The sequence below is a fragment of the Python bivittatus genome, unplaced genomic scaffold, assembly GCF_059951505.1.
Source record: "Python bivittatus isolate LINGU-HERP-01145 unplaced genomic scaffold, Pbiv_v1 ctg000070_np1212, whole genome shotgun sequence".
Taxonomy (NCBI): domain Eukaryota; kingdom Metazoa; phylum Chordata; class Lepidosauria; order Squamata; family Pythonidae; genus Python; species Python bivittatus.
Window position 1 is genome coordinate 55712747 of NW_028277034.1, and position 17740 is coordinate 55730486.

The 17740-nt window shown below is 42.0% G+C and overlaps 1 protein-coding gene across 3 annotated transcripts in view; it reads left to right on the plus strand.

Annotated features, from left to right (window-relative positions):
• The window catches only part of ATRN (attractin), a 172606-nt gene that overhangs the window by 35270 nt on the left and 119596 nt on the right, over positions 1-17740 (plus strand). For all 3 annotated transcript variants that reach the window (XM_088133214.1, XM_088133216.1, XM_088133215.1), the window contains exons 2-3: positions 10017-10100; positions 12944-13057. In XM_088133214.1, the coding sequence (XP_087989340.1) occupies positions 10017-10100; positions 12944-13057 (198 nt within the window). The remainder of the gene's footprint in view (positions 1-10016; positions 10101-12943; positions 13058-17740) is intronic.

The window sequence follows — 17740 nt, forward strand, 5'->3', positions numbered from 1 at the left end:
TGTTTTTAGGTTCTCTGGAAAGTTACACCATTCAGTAACTATAAAAGGCAGATTAATGGTGGTACTGCAGTTCAAGTTTGGAAACTGATCAGCAGAAAACTGACTCTGGTTTTATATACTGTACGCTGTCTGGGCATCTGATACAAATAATTGATTTTTCTTTCTATTTTTAGTTTGCTTCCACTTTGGTATGCTTGTATACTCACTGTTTCTAAGATGTTTTTTAAAGGTTATCATGTTTTAGTATTATCCAATATTAAGACAGTGTTTCATCTTTGGGTGTTGTACAGAGCCCTGATTTACTTCTACTAAGGCCTTTGTGCTGAATCTGATGCATGGCGGTAAGATGGGAAGGATGAAAGAGAATGTCCATTGTTCTATGCCTTTCTCTTCCAAAACAAAGTAAACCCTGAAATGTTTCTGCTTTTTGCCTCTTGAGGCAATGGGAGATGATTAAAACTACCACTGCTAGTAGTTGCATCAGTTAGTAGTAGGTATGATTTATTCATCATGAAAATTTATCCAGACTGACCAGGAACTGATGTCAGTCACAGAACTTGATACCACTACTATGAAAGTTGATGTGCGAATTTTCAACAGGGTTTATCTGCCCATCAATTGCCTAATATGATTTTTGGTCTACTAACTCCAGTTCTATTTTCTCTGACAAGTTAGAGAAATACAAACAAGATCTACATGGTATGCTGTCTATGTCACCATATTGCAACCAGTAGTTATGCAGTTATCATATATATTGACTTCCTGTGTTTGGTTCATAGATGTTTGTGTGTGTATACATATACTTACCCTTATATACATATACATACATATATATAAACATGCACACAGCCACATCTTGTGCCTTGTATTGAAGTGCGAATGGACATGAATGAAAAGTGCATGCATGAGACCCATTCAAAGATGTGGCAACAGAAATATGTGAGAAAATACTGGAATAAGGATTTCTATGAAGATACAAGCACAAGTGGTTCTAGGAATCACAAATGGTTCCCATGTGAACAAGATGAGGCGATGACCAACTGGGTATCACTTACAAGCTTCTGTATGACAACTGTCTCAAAGGCTATAATGTGTTTTGCAATAAATGTGATCAACAGCATGAACACTTAGAATCATAGAGTCATAAGGTTGGAAGGGATCTTGGAGGACTTCTAGTCTTCATACCATCTCGGACAAAGGGTTGTCCAATCTTTTCTTGAAAACCTCCAGTGATGGAGCAACCATAGCTTTGGGAGGCAAGCTGTTCCACTGCTTAATAGTTCTTACTGCCAGGAAATTCTTCCTTATTTCCAAGTTGGATCTCCTCTCCCTCTGACAAGCTTCCACTCATGGCTTCTTGTCCTACTCTCTGGTGCCATGGAGAATAAATCGATACCTTCTTCCCTATGGCAGCCCTTCAAGTATTGGAAGACTGCTATCATGTCTCCCCTCAGTTTTCTCTTGTTAAGCTGAACATACCTAGTTCCTTTAGCTGTTCTTCATAGGACTTAGCCCCCAGGCCCTTTATCATCTTTGCTGCTCTCCCCTGCCCTCTTTCTAGGGCTTCAGCATCTTTTTTGTATTATGGTGACCAGAACTGGACCCAGTATTCCAAATGTGGCCTCACCGATGTGGTGTAGAGTGGTACTATCAATACTACTGATTGCCACCAACTCAGAAAATGATAGAAGAAAAAGGTTGAACTTATGAATCTAGTTGATTTAGCTTAGGCTGATTTCCCTTCCTTCCCCCCCCCCCCGCCCCTTCCTCTGCGTTCTCTTCTCTACAGAAAGAATAGACAAGGAGTTCCTTTGTATTCGTTTAAAAAGTCTTGGTAGAGGGCGGCTTGGTCTTGGAGAAGTTGCAGCAATTTTCCGTGCCAAATTAACTCTTGTCAGTTAATTGCCTTTTTTTTTTGCCAGGCAAAAATGAGGTGTTAAAGCCAGCCAGTCTGCTGTAGAGCAACAGTTAAAATGATGTTTGAAACTTGGCTCATCTTTGTCCCTATTGAATTACTCCAAGGACATGGAATGGTATCTTTTCCTGTTTTTGTTATATGCCTGAAATCTATTGTCCATTTGCATAGTCTTGCACAGTAGAAATGATCAGTGTTACTAGAAGCTGTTGCCATCCCAGAACAATTGTCTCTGACTTCAGAGTGACAATCCTTAGTGAATTGTGGCAGTGTAAACCCATAATAAACTTGGCCTACCCCAGTTGTTGTAACAGAACATGATTTGGCACACAAGCTGGCAATTTTTTTTCACACAAGGGAAGGACATGAGAAATTTCTGTATTGTTTATTATGAGAAATGGTAATTCATGGAAGATGTGTTGGTCACAAAATAGTGACCTGGTTCACACACAGTACTAAACCATATTGTGGTTTGCTTGTTTTGGGCTTAATGTGATATCCATGTGCACCTGTTACAGTTTAGCATTGTATGTGAAGTAGGTCACAGTGGCTACATCAACCAAAATATTTATTTTTATTTTATTTTATTTATTTGATTTATCTCTGCCCATCTCCCCCTAATGGGGGACTCTGAGTGGCTCACAAGATCCATTAGAACAATAAATATATAAAACCTAAAAACTATACAAAACATTTCCAAAAAGAAAAAGTCCAAGAGGCTGATGGTTACTGGAGCTGCAGACAACAGGCCTCTATAGTATTAAATTAAGATTTGAACTGACAGAAAATGCAGGTTTGGGGAGGAATGGAAGTTACTTGTTTCTCTTCTTGCATATGAAGATAGGAAGAAAGGGAGAAGAGATTGTGATAAGTCCGTGTGTATCTAAGTTAAGCCATGGATTTTATATTCAACTAGGTCTATGCATCCTTTGGTTGTTGATCAAGGACTGTCTGTGGTCTGTGTTACAGAAGAATTTGTTTCCTGTTTGCATATTTATTTGCCAGTCCTTTTATGTTGGTTCAGTGGTCCAAATCTAAGTGACTTAGAAAAACAGAAAATGCACGAGTAGCTAAAGGAGATCACAGTCAAGCATGTCATAATCATCAAGTGCCGTCATCCACCCCAAACATATGCCCTAGTGAGCCACCAAATGCTCTCCAAAAAAGCCTGCTTTTCCAAAATGGTCTGAATGTAAGGAATAAGGGTGCCATTCTTATTTCTGGTGGTAGGATATTCTACAGGAGGGAAGGTCCCTCAGAGAAGGCTCGTCTTGGACTTTCTCATGCCAAGGGAGGAACTCCCTGCATGCATTTGCAGTGGACGCACCTTGGGGAAGATTCTCTTTGGAGTAAGTGGTCTCCCGGATAACACCCCCAAGTCAGGCAGGACTTTATAGGTTATCACTAGCACCTTGAATTGCGTTTCAAAAGACACTGGTGAGCAACACAGCTCTTGCAGTTTTGTGGGACCTTGTGGGACCTGGCTGATGTAGTCTAGAAGCTAAACTGGATCAGCCCTTGTTAGCACTCAGATGGGAGGCCACTAAAGAAAGACTGTGGGCTAGCCTAGGAAGTTAAAAAAAAAACAACTGAAGAGAGCAATGGAAAATGATGTCTGTGTTGTGGCCCTGTGGCCCTGTGAGTCACCAAGAATTGAGCTCAGCTCAGGGGAAACTTTGGTGTCTTTGTACTGCACTTAATTCTCAGTTGATCATAAGGACTTTATTTCATGATGGGTTCTGGATGTTTTATTTCAGCCTCTCCTTTTCACTGTATATCTGTTTGCTCATTCATACCCCTTTGTGCATTTGATGGTCAGATGAAAGTGCAGTCTCTAGTTGGCCAGATCTCAGAAGCTTAACATTGGGGAAAAAATACACACTGAACAGGGCTCTGGACTTCAATTGTGTCTGGGCCAGTCATGGGTTGTGCAAAAGGAATGCAGGTGTCTCAGTGAGCTAAATCTTACTGAACCCCCCACATGGCTTAATAATCTGCAGCAGAGTTTCAGCTGAACAACTATATCTTGCAGAGGGGGAAAGATAAATAGCAAATAAATGCTTATTTCAGAATATGACTAGTCACTTTATCTGGGCATTGCTTTACTAACAGGATGTAATTATGAATTATGACATCCCATAATTTAACGTGCAAATAAGGGTTGTCATTTGTCTAAAGAAACTTTATCAGTTTGTGCTGAGTTTTACTCAATAATTGTATTTGTAAATAAGTAAAACCTTATTTGGAAGCCAAAAGCAATCTTGGTTGCTATTTTATGCCAGAAATGCATTTTAGAAGGAACAGTCCATCTTGTATTAATGACAAGGAAATGCTTTTTAAAACAAGATGTAGTTAACATTTAATTTTTTTTAAAACAAAACCAAAACCCTTTTGCCTAGATCACTGGAAGAGATACATAGACATCTGAAATGGATTTAGAAGTGTAACTGTGTTGATTTAAATGCTGCAACACTAGTGAAAACTCCTTGCAGATTAGTTGTTTCAGGAAGGAAGGAAGGAAGGAAGGAGGGAAGGAAGGAAGGAAGGAGGGAAGGAGGGAAGGAGGGGGAGAGAGAGAGAGAGAGAGAGAAAGAAAAAGAAAAAGAAAGAAAGAAAGAAAGAAAGAAAGAAAGAAAGAAAGAAAGAAAGAAAGAAAGAAAGAAGAAAGAAAGAAAGAAAGAAAGAAAGAAAGAAAGAAAGAAAGAAAGAAAGAAAGAAAGAAAGAAAGAAAGAAAATGGTGTGGAGAGTTGTTGATAAGAAAACACTGAAAATAATTGATGTGTGATGCGTGTACATTCCTGGCTTCACTCAATAATAATAGTATGCCAGAGTGTTTGTATATCCTAACCTCAGCAATTATTTTTAGAACAAGTTAATTAGACAGGAGGTATGCCATTAATATGTTGTTTTGAGAACATTTGTTTTTAGTACCTGTTTTAAAGTTCGGGGAGAGACAGCATTTTTGGGCTACTGGGATTTTCAGAGAATGTTGTGGGTGTTGTCATATAGGTTATGACTCGATGTTGTGCACCCAGAATAAGTTAATTAGACAGGAGGTATGCCATTAGTATATTGTTTTGAGAACATTTGTTTTACTCCCTGTTTTAAAGTTCAGGGAGTAAAAAAAGAATGATTGCTGAGATTTTTTATTTTATTTTTTAATGAAGGTATTGTATTTTTTAATTTTTTTACTGGGGCCTATATGCTGCTCCAGCCAAAAATTACTCTGAGCAACTTACACTCCAATATATAGTAGCAGGATTAAAACATCACCCTTGGAATAAACAATCAAACACGGGTAAACCACAGGTAAAGCATGAGCCAGCAGTGTGTTGCAGCTGCCAAAAGAGCCAGTGCAGTTTGCCCCAGGTAAGAGGATGTGGATTTATTCTCCATAGTACCTAAGAGCAGGACAGGAACCAGTGGGTGAAGATTTATAGAGGGACATCCAAAATCAGAATAAGGAGGAATTTGTTGAATGTGAGAACTGTGAAGCAGTTTTCCCCCAAAGGTTGGACAGCCATTTGTCTGGGAGGCTGGGGCTACCTTGGGCAGGGAATTGGGCTAGGAGACCTCCAAGGTCCTTCCAGCCCTGTGATTCTGTGAAATGCAGAATACAGGTAGTCCTCAAGTTACGATGGCAATCTCAGTAGTCCCAGTTGCTGTTGTAACCCCATGACCACATGGATTGTTAAGTGGGAAGAGGGGGAGTCCCAGGCAAGGAATGTGGGGGGATGCATGGGTGCTGTGGGGAGTGGGGGGTGCCACCGGCGGATGCCAGGGAGTGTGGGTCAGCTGGTGGGGGTTGTGGGTGGGCCAGTGAGGGCCATGGGCAGATGCTAAGAAGTGTGGGCAGGTGGGGGAGTTGCTGTGGGTGTGCATGTGCTGTGGAGTGTGGGTGGGGGTGTGCTACGGAGTGCGAGATCCTTGGGATCTTGTACTCCATAGTGGGGCTCCTTGGGAGAAAAAGTGGCGGGAGTGACTTACCTTCCCTGCTGGCTTCCCCATTGACTTTGCTTGTGGGAAACTGACAGGGAAGGTCGCAAATGGTGATCAGGTGACTGTGGGACACTGCAACCATTGAATGGGCGAGCCAGTTGCCAAGTGCCCAAATCACAATCATGTGGCTGTGGGGGTGCTGTGACAGCTGGAACTTTGAGGACCTGTTGTAAGTACTGCTCATACAGTGCCATTGTAACTTTGAACAGTCGCTGAATGAGTCGTTGTAATTCGAGGACTATCTGTAGTCAACAGAGGCCCTTCTCTGGGAGTCACCTGCCATCCCACCCCCCACCCCCTTTTCCAAACAAATTTCTGGGCTGCATCCATGTGCTTCAGTGGGCTTCAGTAGCACAGGTAGTCCCCAGTTTAAGAACGAGTGCTGTTCCCAAGGCCTTTTTTACCATGGAGTTCAGAAGGGGTTATTTGAACCAGGATTTTGATGGGGTTCTGTGAGAGACAAAGGGCAATAATAACAACAATAATAGAAGATCACAGGGAATTTTCTGTTTTCTATATCTAGAACTTTGCCTCTTGATCAGGGGTTCAGGTAATTTTTATCTTAAAACTAATAGATTCCACAGTCTGAAAAAGTTTGAAACCCCCTGGTTTGAGCCATCAAGTCCAACTCTCTGCTGATTGCAGGAATCTAAATGAAAGCACCCCTGAGAGATGACTGTCCGGCTTCTGTTGAATGCATGGAAATGAAGGAGACTCACTCACTACCTCTTGGGTCACTGATTCCATTGTCAAACTGTTCTAGCTACTAGGAAGCTTTTTCTGCTACTCAGTCAGAATCTGCCTTCCTGTTAAGTTAAATCCATTTTTCCTACCCTCTAAAGTTATGGAGGACAGATCTTGATCATCACCTACGTGACATTCTTTTAGATACTTGCTTCATATCCCCCTCTTTGCTTTTCAAGGCTAAACCCTTCCAATCCCTCCAGCCTCTCTTACTTGGAGAAAGAGAGCTATGTTAGTCTATGGTAACCAAAAATCAGAAGTCTGCTAGCATCTTTTTCGACTATCAAACTTTATTATAAGGCAGAAACCTTTGTAAGCCGCAGCACATTTTTGAGCTCTATACTCTTCTTTTTGAGTTGCAGCTCACAAACTTTATGTCTCTTTTAAGGTGCTACCAGACTCTTCCTGATTTTTGTTAACAAGGCAAGTTTTTTTCCTAGTCCTCTGGTCATCCTGAGATGATCAGCCTGATCAACCCCATCAACCAACCAGCCTCACTTCTCCAGAACTCCTGCCCTGGTTATGTTACCTAGCAGGGTCATAAAACATCTGTAACTCAAAAATGAAGCTCAGAGAACTTCAGCAATGCAGCAGACTCCTTTGTTGTTGTACCTTGTACTAAATTTGATGTGAGGTAGCTGCAGACGGAACAGTTATTTGTGGCTTGAGATAATTTATCCAAGAGAAGACAGCTGGCCACTTCGTTGAGGCTGAGAAGCAGTTCCATATGTTAGCTTGGTTAAAGGATTGATTGTTCATCCACTTCTTAAAAAAAAACTTCAATTAGTAGCTTGCATTAGCACAATCTACAAAGTCTTCCCCAATCTTAATGCCCTCCAGAGGAGTTAGATCATCTACCATCTACCAACATAGCTGAAAAGACATTGACCCAACCTAGCTGTGGGGGATCAGGTTGGGGGAAACTATTGTAAGCAACACAAAGGTGAGAAAATCTTTTATAGCCTGATGAAATTTACTTGTGCTTGATTGCTTACAAGGGTATGTTTGTCCTTTTGTCTGAACAGGTGAAATATGTTTAGAAGTTGAATGTTCTCTGTAGCACTAGGTTGTCTCCTTGAGGGCTGGAGATATTCTGTGATGCTATTTCTCCTGTGTAAGCAGCAGTAATTGCTTTGGGTATAGGGTGGCTCTAATGATTTCTGTGTAACATTGTTTGAGAGGAAGGCACATCGCCCAATAGCTTTTCTTGTACAGACAAGGTTTGTTTGAGCTACTAAAGTCTGTTTGTTTGCTATCAATTACCAGCAGGGCACCGGCTGAATTGATACTCGGGTGCTCTTGTGCATTTCAATTCCAAGATGTGGACTGTTCTCAAAAGGTCAGACATTAGAGAAAACAAGACCAAATTAAGCATCTGAATCTGCATTTAGTCATGTGCATTCTTGTATTGATTTTTTTTTCAGGGCTGTTGAGTATTCGGCTTCTTCTGTTTCAGCTAAAAGAACTATGTTCTTCTAAATACTCTGATGAAGTTCTGCGGTGGTGCGGAACCATCCAGAATCTGATTTTATCCTTTGGTGTGATAATTTTATCTCATGCCAGGAAATGTGGTACCAAATGAATGGACTTCCCTCAGCAATGTAAGCTGGCAAAGAATGAGAAAAGTCATGGGTTGGAGGGGACCAGCAATGTACCATGGTTTATACCGTCAAACGAAACATATTTTGGGCTGTGAATCAAAGCCCATTCTAAACAATATTATGATTTTCTTTCATCCCTGTACTATCCACATCCCAGAGTAAACTTTCCTTACCAACTACTAGACTGTTTCTGTGGTTGTTCAGTGATTCCGGTCTTCAGCTTTCTAACCCTTCAGATGTTTCTGGTGACATGTCCCAGCACGTTCAACTGCTGGCTTTCTGTGTCTTCCAGTTTGGGAATGGTGAAGGCAAAGAAGTCTAGTGACTTAGCAAGCTTTTCCACAATGAGAAACAGAATGTGAAATGATGCTTGTGTGCAGTGTTTCTCAACCTTGGCAACTTTAAGATGTTTGGATTTCAACTCCCAGAATTCTGGGAAATAAAGTCCACGCATCTTCAAGTTGCCAAGGTTGAGAAACGCTGCTCATGTGGCCCTACAGGTAAACCTCTTTCAAGTAGAGTTCCTTTGCTAGTGGCACATCCATGGAGTTTTCTTGGCAGGCAGCCATATAGAAGTGGTTTGTCATTTTCAGCTTCCAGGATATATATTTTTTTACCCTCCCAGTTCTCGCTTACAGCCTTGGCTTTGTCGGTGGCCTTTCATTCAAATATTAACCAGTTAGGATTCTGCTTAGCTTCTGAGTGCTGATGAGGTTGACTAGGCACTGCCACTTGCTGAGATTCAGAACCTTGTATGGCATCCAGCTGTAGTTGAGTAGATTTCGGGTAATGGTACTCCATAGTATGTTTTCTCTGTAAAGTCCGGTATCACTTTGTAACTGCCATTGCTGTCATTGGCAAAATGGAGCATCCTGGCCAATCAACTGAATTTGGGTAGTGTGAACAGTTAATTTATTAGTATTTTATGTTTATTGCTAGGAAGGAAGAGAAGCTCAGGGTTCTGGTGGACTTGGACTTGGATTGGAGCAAGGTGGGTGGGTAGGTTGAGTCATGTTTTGAGGGGTGTTTGTGTAGCCCCAATGGCAGCACTGAGGGACACGGTGTATGCTTTTGAATAGAGCTGTTAACTGGTTATTCAGGATGGAAGCATTTCACTGGATCTCAAGTGTTTGAAAGAGTTTGCACATTGGCCTTCAAAACAGAAGTCTACTATTGGCCTTGCATGGCATGAGGCTATAAGAGAAGCCCTGATAAATGAAATTAAAGGCCTTGTCACCACCCCAGGATTCTCTTTTTATGGTGGAATAGCTGACTCTAGGATGCTCCCAGGCAGAAGATGAATGCAGTAGCTCTGTTCTTCCTGTTAGCCAAGGTAGTGGTGGCGATAGATGGTCTTACCTTCTAAACTCATTCTCCTTTTAAAGCCCATGGAGTTGATGGCTGTCACTGCATCTCCTGATAGCAAATTCTATAATTGCAATATGCACTTGCATGAACCTCCCGTCGTTAGGCTTAATTCAAAGTTTGGCAACAGCCCCCCACTCTCCCTCCCCCCCCGATTATTTCTTTGCTTCAGCCTTTTGATCATTTTTGCTGTTCTTCTGCACATTTCCCAGTCTTCTTTTTGAGTTGCAGTGGCCAGGACTCTGCACTGTATTCCAAGTATAACTGTGTTATCAGTTTGTCAGAAGGGGTAATAATCCTGATAATTTATTTTGCATCCCTTTTAGTGCATTGTTGATGGAATAAATTGTAAATCATAACGGAGTGCTACAGGTTTCGTTTCTCTTCACAGGCTTACTGGACCTTCAGGATACGTAACAGACGGGCCAGGAAATTACAAATACAAAACGAAATGCACGTGGCTCATAGAAGGAAAGTGAGTAACATGTTACTATTTTTATGGAATTTGAATTGTCCAGAATTTTATCTGCATACAATTACATCCTTGCTCAGTTAGTTTACTTTTTTCTCTGTATGTATGTGCATATAGTTTGTATACTGGGAGTGATTCACTTTTAGATAGCCATGGCTGAAGCTGGGCCCAGCCGTAACTTTCGAAAAATTGAACAGGTTTCAAGTGAGCATGAAGAATTTTATATACCCAAACAGCAAGTGGTGTGCCATGGTTCGTGCACCCTATTTATATCTTGCTGGGGATCTGGGCTTGTGTCCTGATCCAAAGAAATGAAAATTAAGCCCTAAAAGAACTTTTCTACTTACAGGAGGAAAGATCTTGAAGAAGAAAGATCTGGCTACAAAGTTGAAAAATTTCAGTAATTGGATGGTTGGGTGCGGTATTAGTTTTTCTGCTTCTTGAGGGGGAGGGCTAGTAGATTCCCTAGATGTTCCTAAACGTTGCTTTTCTGTACGTGAAGCATTTTTCTAAAGAAATGATGGATTTTTTTTTTATGTTGTTCCAGATTTACATTTATCCAGGCAATCCATCAAAGGGGCTATGAATCTTTGAGAAAAGTCCTTCAAGCTATGAAGGGAGAGATTTTGTTAACTACCTTGCTAGTTGAACTTTGGAGTCCTTGGGGTTCTCTGAGCTTGGTTGTTTTCTTGCAAACGTTTCATTACCCGGCTAGGTGCTCTGTGCACTGAAGATGTTATCTAGCTGGGTAATGGAACGTTTGCAAGAAAACAGCCAAGCTCAGAGAACCCCAAGGACTCCACAGTTCAACCCTGAGCTACACATATTTGCTAGTTGATCTTCCCTAGCAGCTTTTAGTACCATTTGTCTGAAGGGTGCATCCACTAATGTTAAGTTATGGTGTTTTGTGGATTTCCTAGGATGAATGCTGACAAACCTAACCTATACTTTAAGATGCTTGAGAAATGATATTTTTGTTTATGCCTGCTCCTATTTGTAAAAGGTTTTGGCAGGATGCTGCATAACACACAATTGTTCTGAAGTAAGCCTGGGAATATTTTCAAAATTAGCTGGAAGTGTTACTTTGGAACCCACAAAAGTGTTGCCCCTCTTTATATTATAGGATCCTGTCTTCATTCAGGCTTCCGCCGTTGCCTGAAAAAAAATGCTGTCGCTTTAATGAGTCAGCTTTTGAAATGGGGGGGGAGCTTGGCTGAATAGGGAGAATACAAGGCAAGCAAAATGTGCAGAGAATAGCAGGAAATACACTTCAAGCAGCCTTGAAGAAATCTTCTTTTGTAAACTCTAATTAACTGATGAACTTGGCCTGACTACCTGAGTCATAAGTTGGCCAGGATGGGTTATTTGCAGAGAAAAAGCATGAGAGTAAATTGCAGATGTAAGGAATCTTCTCAAAGAAACAATTGCACACGTTTGTGATGTAATCTTATTTGCTCTTCTTTATTAATTACATGAACATTAGTTAAATGAGTATGTGTGCTGAAATATATATTCTGTTCTAAATGCCTTTTCCTGGGGGGCAGGTTGGGGGCGGCAAAGATCATAGTTTAAATGAATGTAGTTTAATTCTTGTTGTATTTTCCTTGGGAGAAGCTACTTTTTCCCCAACAAAGGTTAGCATGTTAATGTAATTCTTAAAGCAATTGTGCCTTTTTTCAAGGCTGAAGCAGTGAAGCTGTTTGCCCCATCTTCACATGTTCAGCACATGGACATGGGTAAGGCAGGGGACCAGACCCTTTAAAGCAGGAACCTGACTATCTTAGAAAGGTGAAGCTGTCAGCACTGGAGGTTCAGAGTAGGGCACTATGACAATGTCTGGTCAGAAAACATAAATTTGGCTCAGTGGAGAAGTTGGGGGCCATCCGTTTCTCTTTCCAAGGCTGAAGAATATAACTTTTAGCTCTAAATGTTGTCTGGAGCTGTTTCTCTTCCCAAACCTTAAGTTTGCCCAGGAATGAGGAATAAAGAGGCCATTCTTGTGTGAGCTCCAAAGGTCTTCCAAATTGTTTCAAAGCATTCACAGCCCTCATATGAATGGCATTTCGACATAAGGCTTCCCATGGTTGAAGAGTCAGACTCTGCTAAACAGGTGTGACCTGCTTTTAGCAGTGCTGGTGTGTGCAAGGCCCATCATTTACTCAGGAAAACTCATTGAAGTTTGTGATACAAAAGAAGAAAGCTGAACTGTGTGTGAACTGGGAAACCATGATATTTAAAATAAATTATTTTCTGACAGCCCTGCTACTTCATACAACCTTTTTGGTGTGAAAGACTTTCTGTGGGGATAAAGTTCCAACTCTTAAGATGTTTTGTATATAGTTTTAATAAGATGATCCACACAAAGATGTTGTCACTTCACCTGAATTTTGTTTCAGCCCTCATACAATCAGTGATGGGTTGTTCTAAGGTTGATCACCATGGCAGGAAGGCATGATAACATCTTTTCCTTAAAAAATATTTCCCACAGTTCTGGAACTCTGTGTGTTGAAACATCAACTTCATAATTTTAGCTTTGGCTAGTTGGCAAATTGATTGATTGATTGATTGACTGATTGATTGATTGATTGATTCAGCTCCCCCAATCTATCACATCTGGGTGGCTTACTTGAAAATCACACAGGATGGGGACTAACTCAGAAGCAACGCTCTCAGATCACATACGCTAACAACTGCAATGAGATGTGCCCTTGCAGCCGTGCCGTGACATAAATAAAACTCAAATATTGGAACTCGCCGTAAGCCTTGCCTGCAAAATGCTGTGCAAACTGAAGAGTGTGCTGATGCAGTTTTTGGAAAGGCTGTTTCATGTATTTCCTTCCTTCTAGGCCTAACACAGTCTTGAGGCTCCGTTTTAATCATTTTGCAACAGAATGCAGCTGGGATCATCTGTACGTCTACGATGGGGATTCAATCTATGCTCCGTTACTGGCTGCTTTTAGGTAAGCCTTAGAGCCCAGTGCAAAACCAGGACTCGTTTCATGCAAATCCCTAAGTTTTCTCTTAGAAGGTCACAGCTTCTTTTTGTATTCTAGGAAGCTGATACTTACTGGTTAATTGTTAAGAAGCTGCCTGCTTTGTGTCCACCGGAAGGAGCTGTTGGTGGTGCCTTTTCATCTTTGAAATGCTCTGATGGTTTATCATAGTTGGAGACTAGCATTGCCATGGGAACAGGGGTGTTTCACTAAATGTTGGGTCATGGAAGCTGAGAAAGAGTTGTGAGAGTGGGTTGGTATTATTTTATTTGTATTTGTTTTTTATTTGATTCGTATTTCTGTCCTGCTCAAGTCTCAGAGGAGCCCCGAGTGATCTATGAGAGAAGGCTGACAGAGAAAACAGTCTTAAATAAAAGCATCACAATAAAACTGATGGTGCCTAAAAACGACAAATAACAAAAAATAAAACAGAGTTGCAAAGGGCAGCATAAACAAGAGTCTGGTTCTGGAATAGTTGTTCTCCTACAAATGTGAATGAAATTTGCCCAAATAAACCAAAGTTAGGTTTGTTAAATATGTTCAATCTTAATTTGGCATAAGGAAAGGGGGACAACATTAACAGAAAAAGAAAGAAGAGCCTAAAGGGGTACATTTTGTGGTAGATCCCTCTGTCCATTAGCTTTTATCTCTGATAACACAACATGTGGCAATCAGCATGACCGCACGGTAGACTGTGACTGTTACAATTCCTCTTGGATAGCAGTATCTGCAGGATTTTGATGCTTTCATCTTATTTATTTATGTATGTATGTATTATTTATTTATTAAATTTGTATGCCACCCATCTCCCCAGGAGGTGACTCTGGGCGGCTCACAATTAAAGTAAAACCTGAAAACAGTTAAAAATATAAATACCCACATTAATTAGTTAAAAAGTAAACGATCCTATACATAAAACGATCCTATACATAAAAAGACTAAAAACATTCAAGATGCTGGGGTGTGTGTATACAATCAATTACCTCACACTTCCACTGGTGCTAGCCCCCATGTGGCCCCAGGGCCATCTGGCATAGCCAAGATTTCACGCTCTTCCTGAAGGCCATGAGAGTGGGGGCACACTGCACCTCAGGTGGTAAGTTGTTCCACAGAGCGGGGGCCACGGCATAAAAGGCCTTCTTCCTAGACCCCACCAGTTGAAATTCCTTGGCCGGTGGGGTCCGCAGTGTGCCCCTTCTGCTGGTGTAACAGGGCGAGATGGCTCCTCAGATAACCTGGTCCTGTACTATGAAGGGCTTTAAAGGTGATGACCAACACCTTGAATTGGACCCGGAAGCAAACTGGCAACCAATGCAGCTCGTGTAGCAGAAGTATTATATGGGCCCCCCAGGGGCATTCAGAACTGTCCTCACCACTGCATTTTGCGCCAGCTGTAGCTTCCGGATACTCTTCAAAGTAGCCCCATGTAGAGCGCATTGCAGTAATCCAACCGGGAGGTGACCAGGGCATGAGTGACCGTGTGGAGAGCCTCCCGATCCAGGAAGGGGTGTAACTGATGCACAATACAAAGTCGCACAAAGGCCCTACTAGCCACAATTGCCACCTGCTCTTTGAACAGGAATCGTGAGTCTAGCAGGACCCCCAGATTATGCACCGGGTCTGTCTGGGGTAGTGCAACCCCATCAAGAACCAAAGATGATAAACTCCTAGATCTTGAGGCTCCCTGTACCCACAGCCACTCTGCCTTACCAGGGTTCAGTTGAAGCCTGTTGTCCCCCATCTAGGCCCCTACAGCCTCCAGGCACCGTGAAAGGGTAGCCAGAGCTACCCTTGACGTTCTGAGTGGTAGCCATAGCTCAGTTGACATTCTGAGTGGTATAGGTCAACACATCCGGTGGTTCCAGGCTGAAGAAAGCTCCTTCTGATACCCTTCACCCTGTGGTGAGCTTGTCATGTCCATCAGCTGCTGGACCAAGAAGTTAGCTGCTAGCTTACCTTGGAAACCCAGGTTCATCCCAAAATTAGCTGGCTATTCTAATGGGGTAGCAGTTGGTGCATGTGATTAACTCACCATAAGCTCATCTTTATGAGAAGGCCCTTGAAATTTCTTCCCCTCGCCAGTTAGTTGTGTGTAGACACTTCCTGTGTCAAAGATTGGGTCAAAGGCATGCATTCGGGTTCAGCTTGATGTTATTTTTATGTTTTAAGGGAGATGTTAAGTGCCTGGACATAGTTTATTTGCTCAGAAATGGCATGGGGTTTGTCCGACAGAATAAAGTAGGCATTTCTTTTTAGGTACGAGCAAAAGTCTTGCAGATGTTTAGAGTTGCATTTTCATCTGTACAGGTATAATGAACCTGATACAGCTTGGCTGTTTTTATTTACTTCACTGATTAATGAGAATTTAATTGGCCCCCTGAGTAATTCAAGCATCTACCAAACTATTTTAAACTTTGTACAAATTGGAAGGTAGTTATTGCCTCGGGGTAAGCACGTTCTTGGTATTCAAAAGTAGTTTCTTACTTGCTGTTTGAGAGGTTGGCTGCCTGAGCTCGTTCACTTTGACATCTGCCAGATAAAATGGAACAAATCTAAATAAAGTTAATTTAGGGCTGAACAAAGCCAAGATGGCAGCAGAGATCTGGAGGTTGAGTCATGGCAACTGGACTTCTTTTCTTTTGGTTAGATACATTTCGCTGCTTATCCAAGCAGCTTCTTTAATCTAGAAAGTTGGCTGGGGGGGGACCCCATAAATGTCTTCTGGGGTGGCTGCACGCCCCTAGCAAACTTTCTAGACTGAAGAAGCTGCTTGGAGAAGCAGTGAAACGTATCTAACCAAAAGAAAAGTTGCCAGTTGCCATGACTCAACCTCCAGATAATTCCACCTGGATGACTAAGAATCTTCATCAACATATGTCAGCAGAGAGTATTTTTAATTCAAGCCCTTGCTGAATGAATTCATAAGCTTTCTGTCCTACAGGTAGATAAGCTTTAAAGATCCAAGTGCCTGGATGCGCAGGTCTTAAAGGTGTAAAGTGGACTCTGAATCCGATCCTTAGGAAATTAAACGCTTTTTAAGAGGATTTGTCTAAATAGCTTTCCTCCAACCTGAGATCTCCAGATGCGCTGCCATTCCCAGAATATTCAACCAACCCAGCCTAGCATCTTTGGAGGGCACCAGGTTGGGGAGGGCCATGATGCTCAACAGGGCAAAAGAGGGGATTTGAGAAGTAAAGGATAAGGGGTAGTGGGGATAGTGAACATGGCTGGAAATTTTAGTATTCGATATATACCCTGCCTTTCTGCTTATATAAGCAGTCCATCATAGGCTTACAGTAATGAAACCCTGTGGAAAGTATAAAACAACAATAAAACAAGACAGGAAAATCAATATTATGAAAATCAATGAACAGCTAAAAACTTGGGGTAAGAGATGTGGTTTTGTTGTTTTCCTCAGTACTGGTAAAGAAGGGCCCAGTTGCAAAATTTCCCTAGCGTGCTGCAGAGAGAAGGCCATCTTCTCTTCCGGCAATGGGGATGCCTTCAGAAGGGCCTCTCCTGTTGAGTGAAGAAACTGGGCAAGTTTATAATGGGACAGCAAGCCCTGTGACAGTCAAGCCTTGAACTCCCTAGGGTTTTAAAGGTTAACCCCCACATCTTCGGTGGAAGATAGGTAGGGCAGGTACTTTAGTATGGGAATCTAGGATCCCTCTGCCTTGCACTGATCAACAACCTGGCTGACACATTTTGCATTATCTGCAATGTTGAGACTTTTTCAAAGGTAGCCCCACACTAAGTGCATTGGAGAAGTCGGGATTCATTGTAACTACAGGATGGATAATTATTGCCTTAATCCAACCATTCAGGAAAGGTCATTAGTTGTGTGAAGGTGCTGCTTGTCACAGCCCCCCGTTACATTCTGGTGACACTCAAGTGTCCAGGAGCATGACCAAACTTCCAACCTCCTTTCTGTGCAGCTCTACTCAGAACAGGCTTCATCTCAACTCCTGAGTCCAGCAGCACTTCCATCTTGTGTGAATTTAATATGAGCTTCTTCTCAGTTATTTAATACTGTAATTCGGTAAAATTTGTATGCCAACCCCTCGGAGATTTCAGGCACCTCCCAGTTACATCCAGCCCATTATGGAACTTAAGCAACATTCAAGGGTATCGATTACTTTCTTGGAATTAGATGGTGAGATGATAGAGCTGGCTGGCATCACTCCCAATGCTCTGAATAACCGTAACTAAATATCTTAGGGGACAAGAGGGGGACTCCTTAGCTCAATGACCTGGAGGAGCAGTAGTCACCAGCACCATCTTCAGGGCATCTCCTGGCAGGAAGGATTGGAACCATTATGAAACAATATCCCCAAAGCTGGAGCTGCCCAGGTAACACAGAAGAATACCATGGTTGGCAAGAGGGCAAGGAGCATCAGCAGGGTTGTATTTCCCTCATCTAATTTCTGTTGTAGTTGTTCCACCAAGGTATCCCAGATGGAACCCTGACTGTGGTGCTGTTGGCCATTTCTGAACCTCCATTCTCTATTTCCCTCATGCCATTGTGGTTTCTGTTCCTTATGGGTAGTAGTTCTGTGATGTTGCCATATTAATTCAGGCTTTCTAAGGATGAATGAAACAATTACTGTAAAGGTCAGTGCACACAATGCTAAACAGACGGAAGAGGAG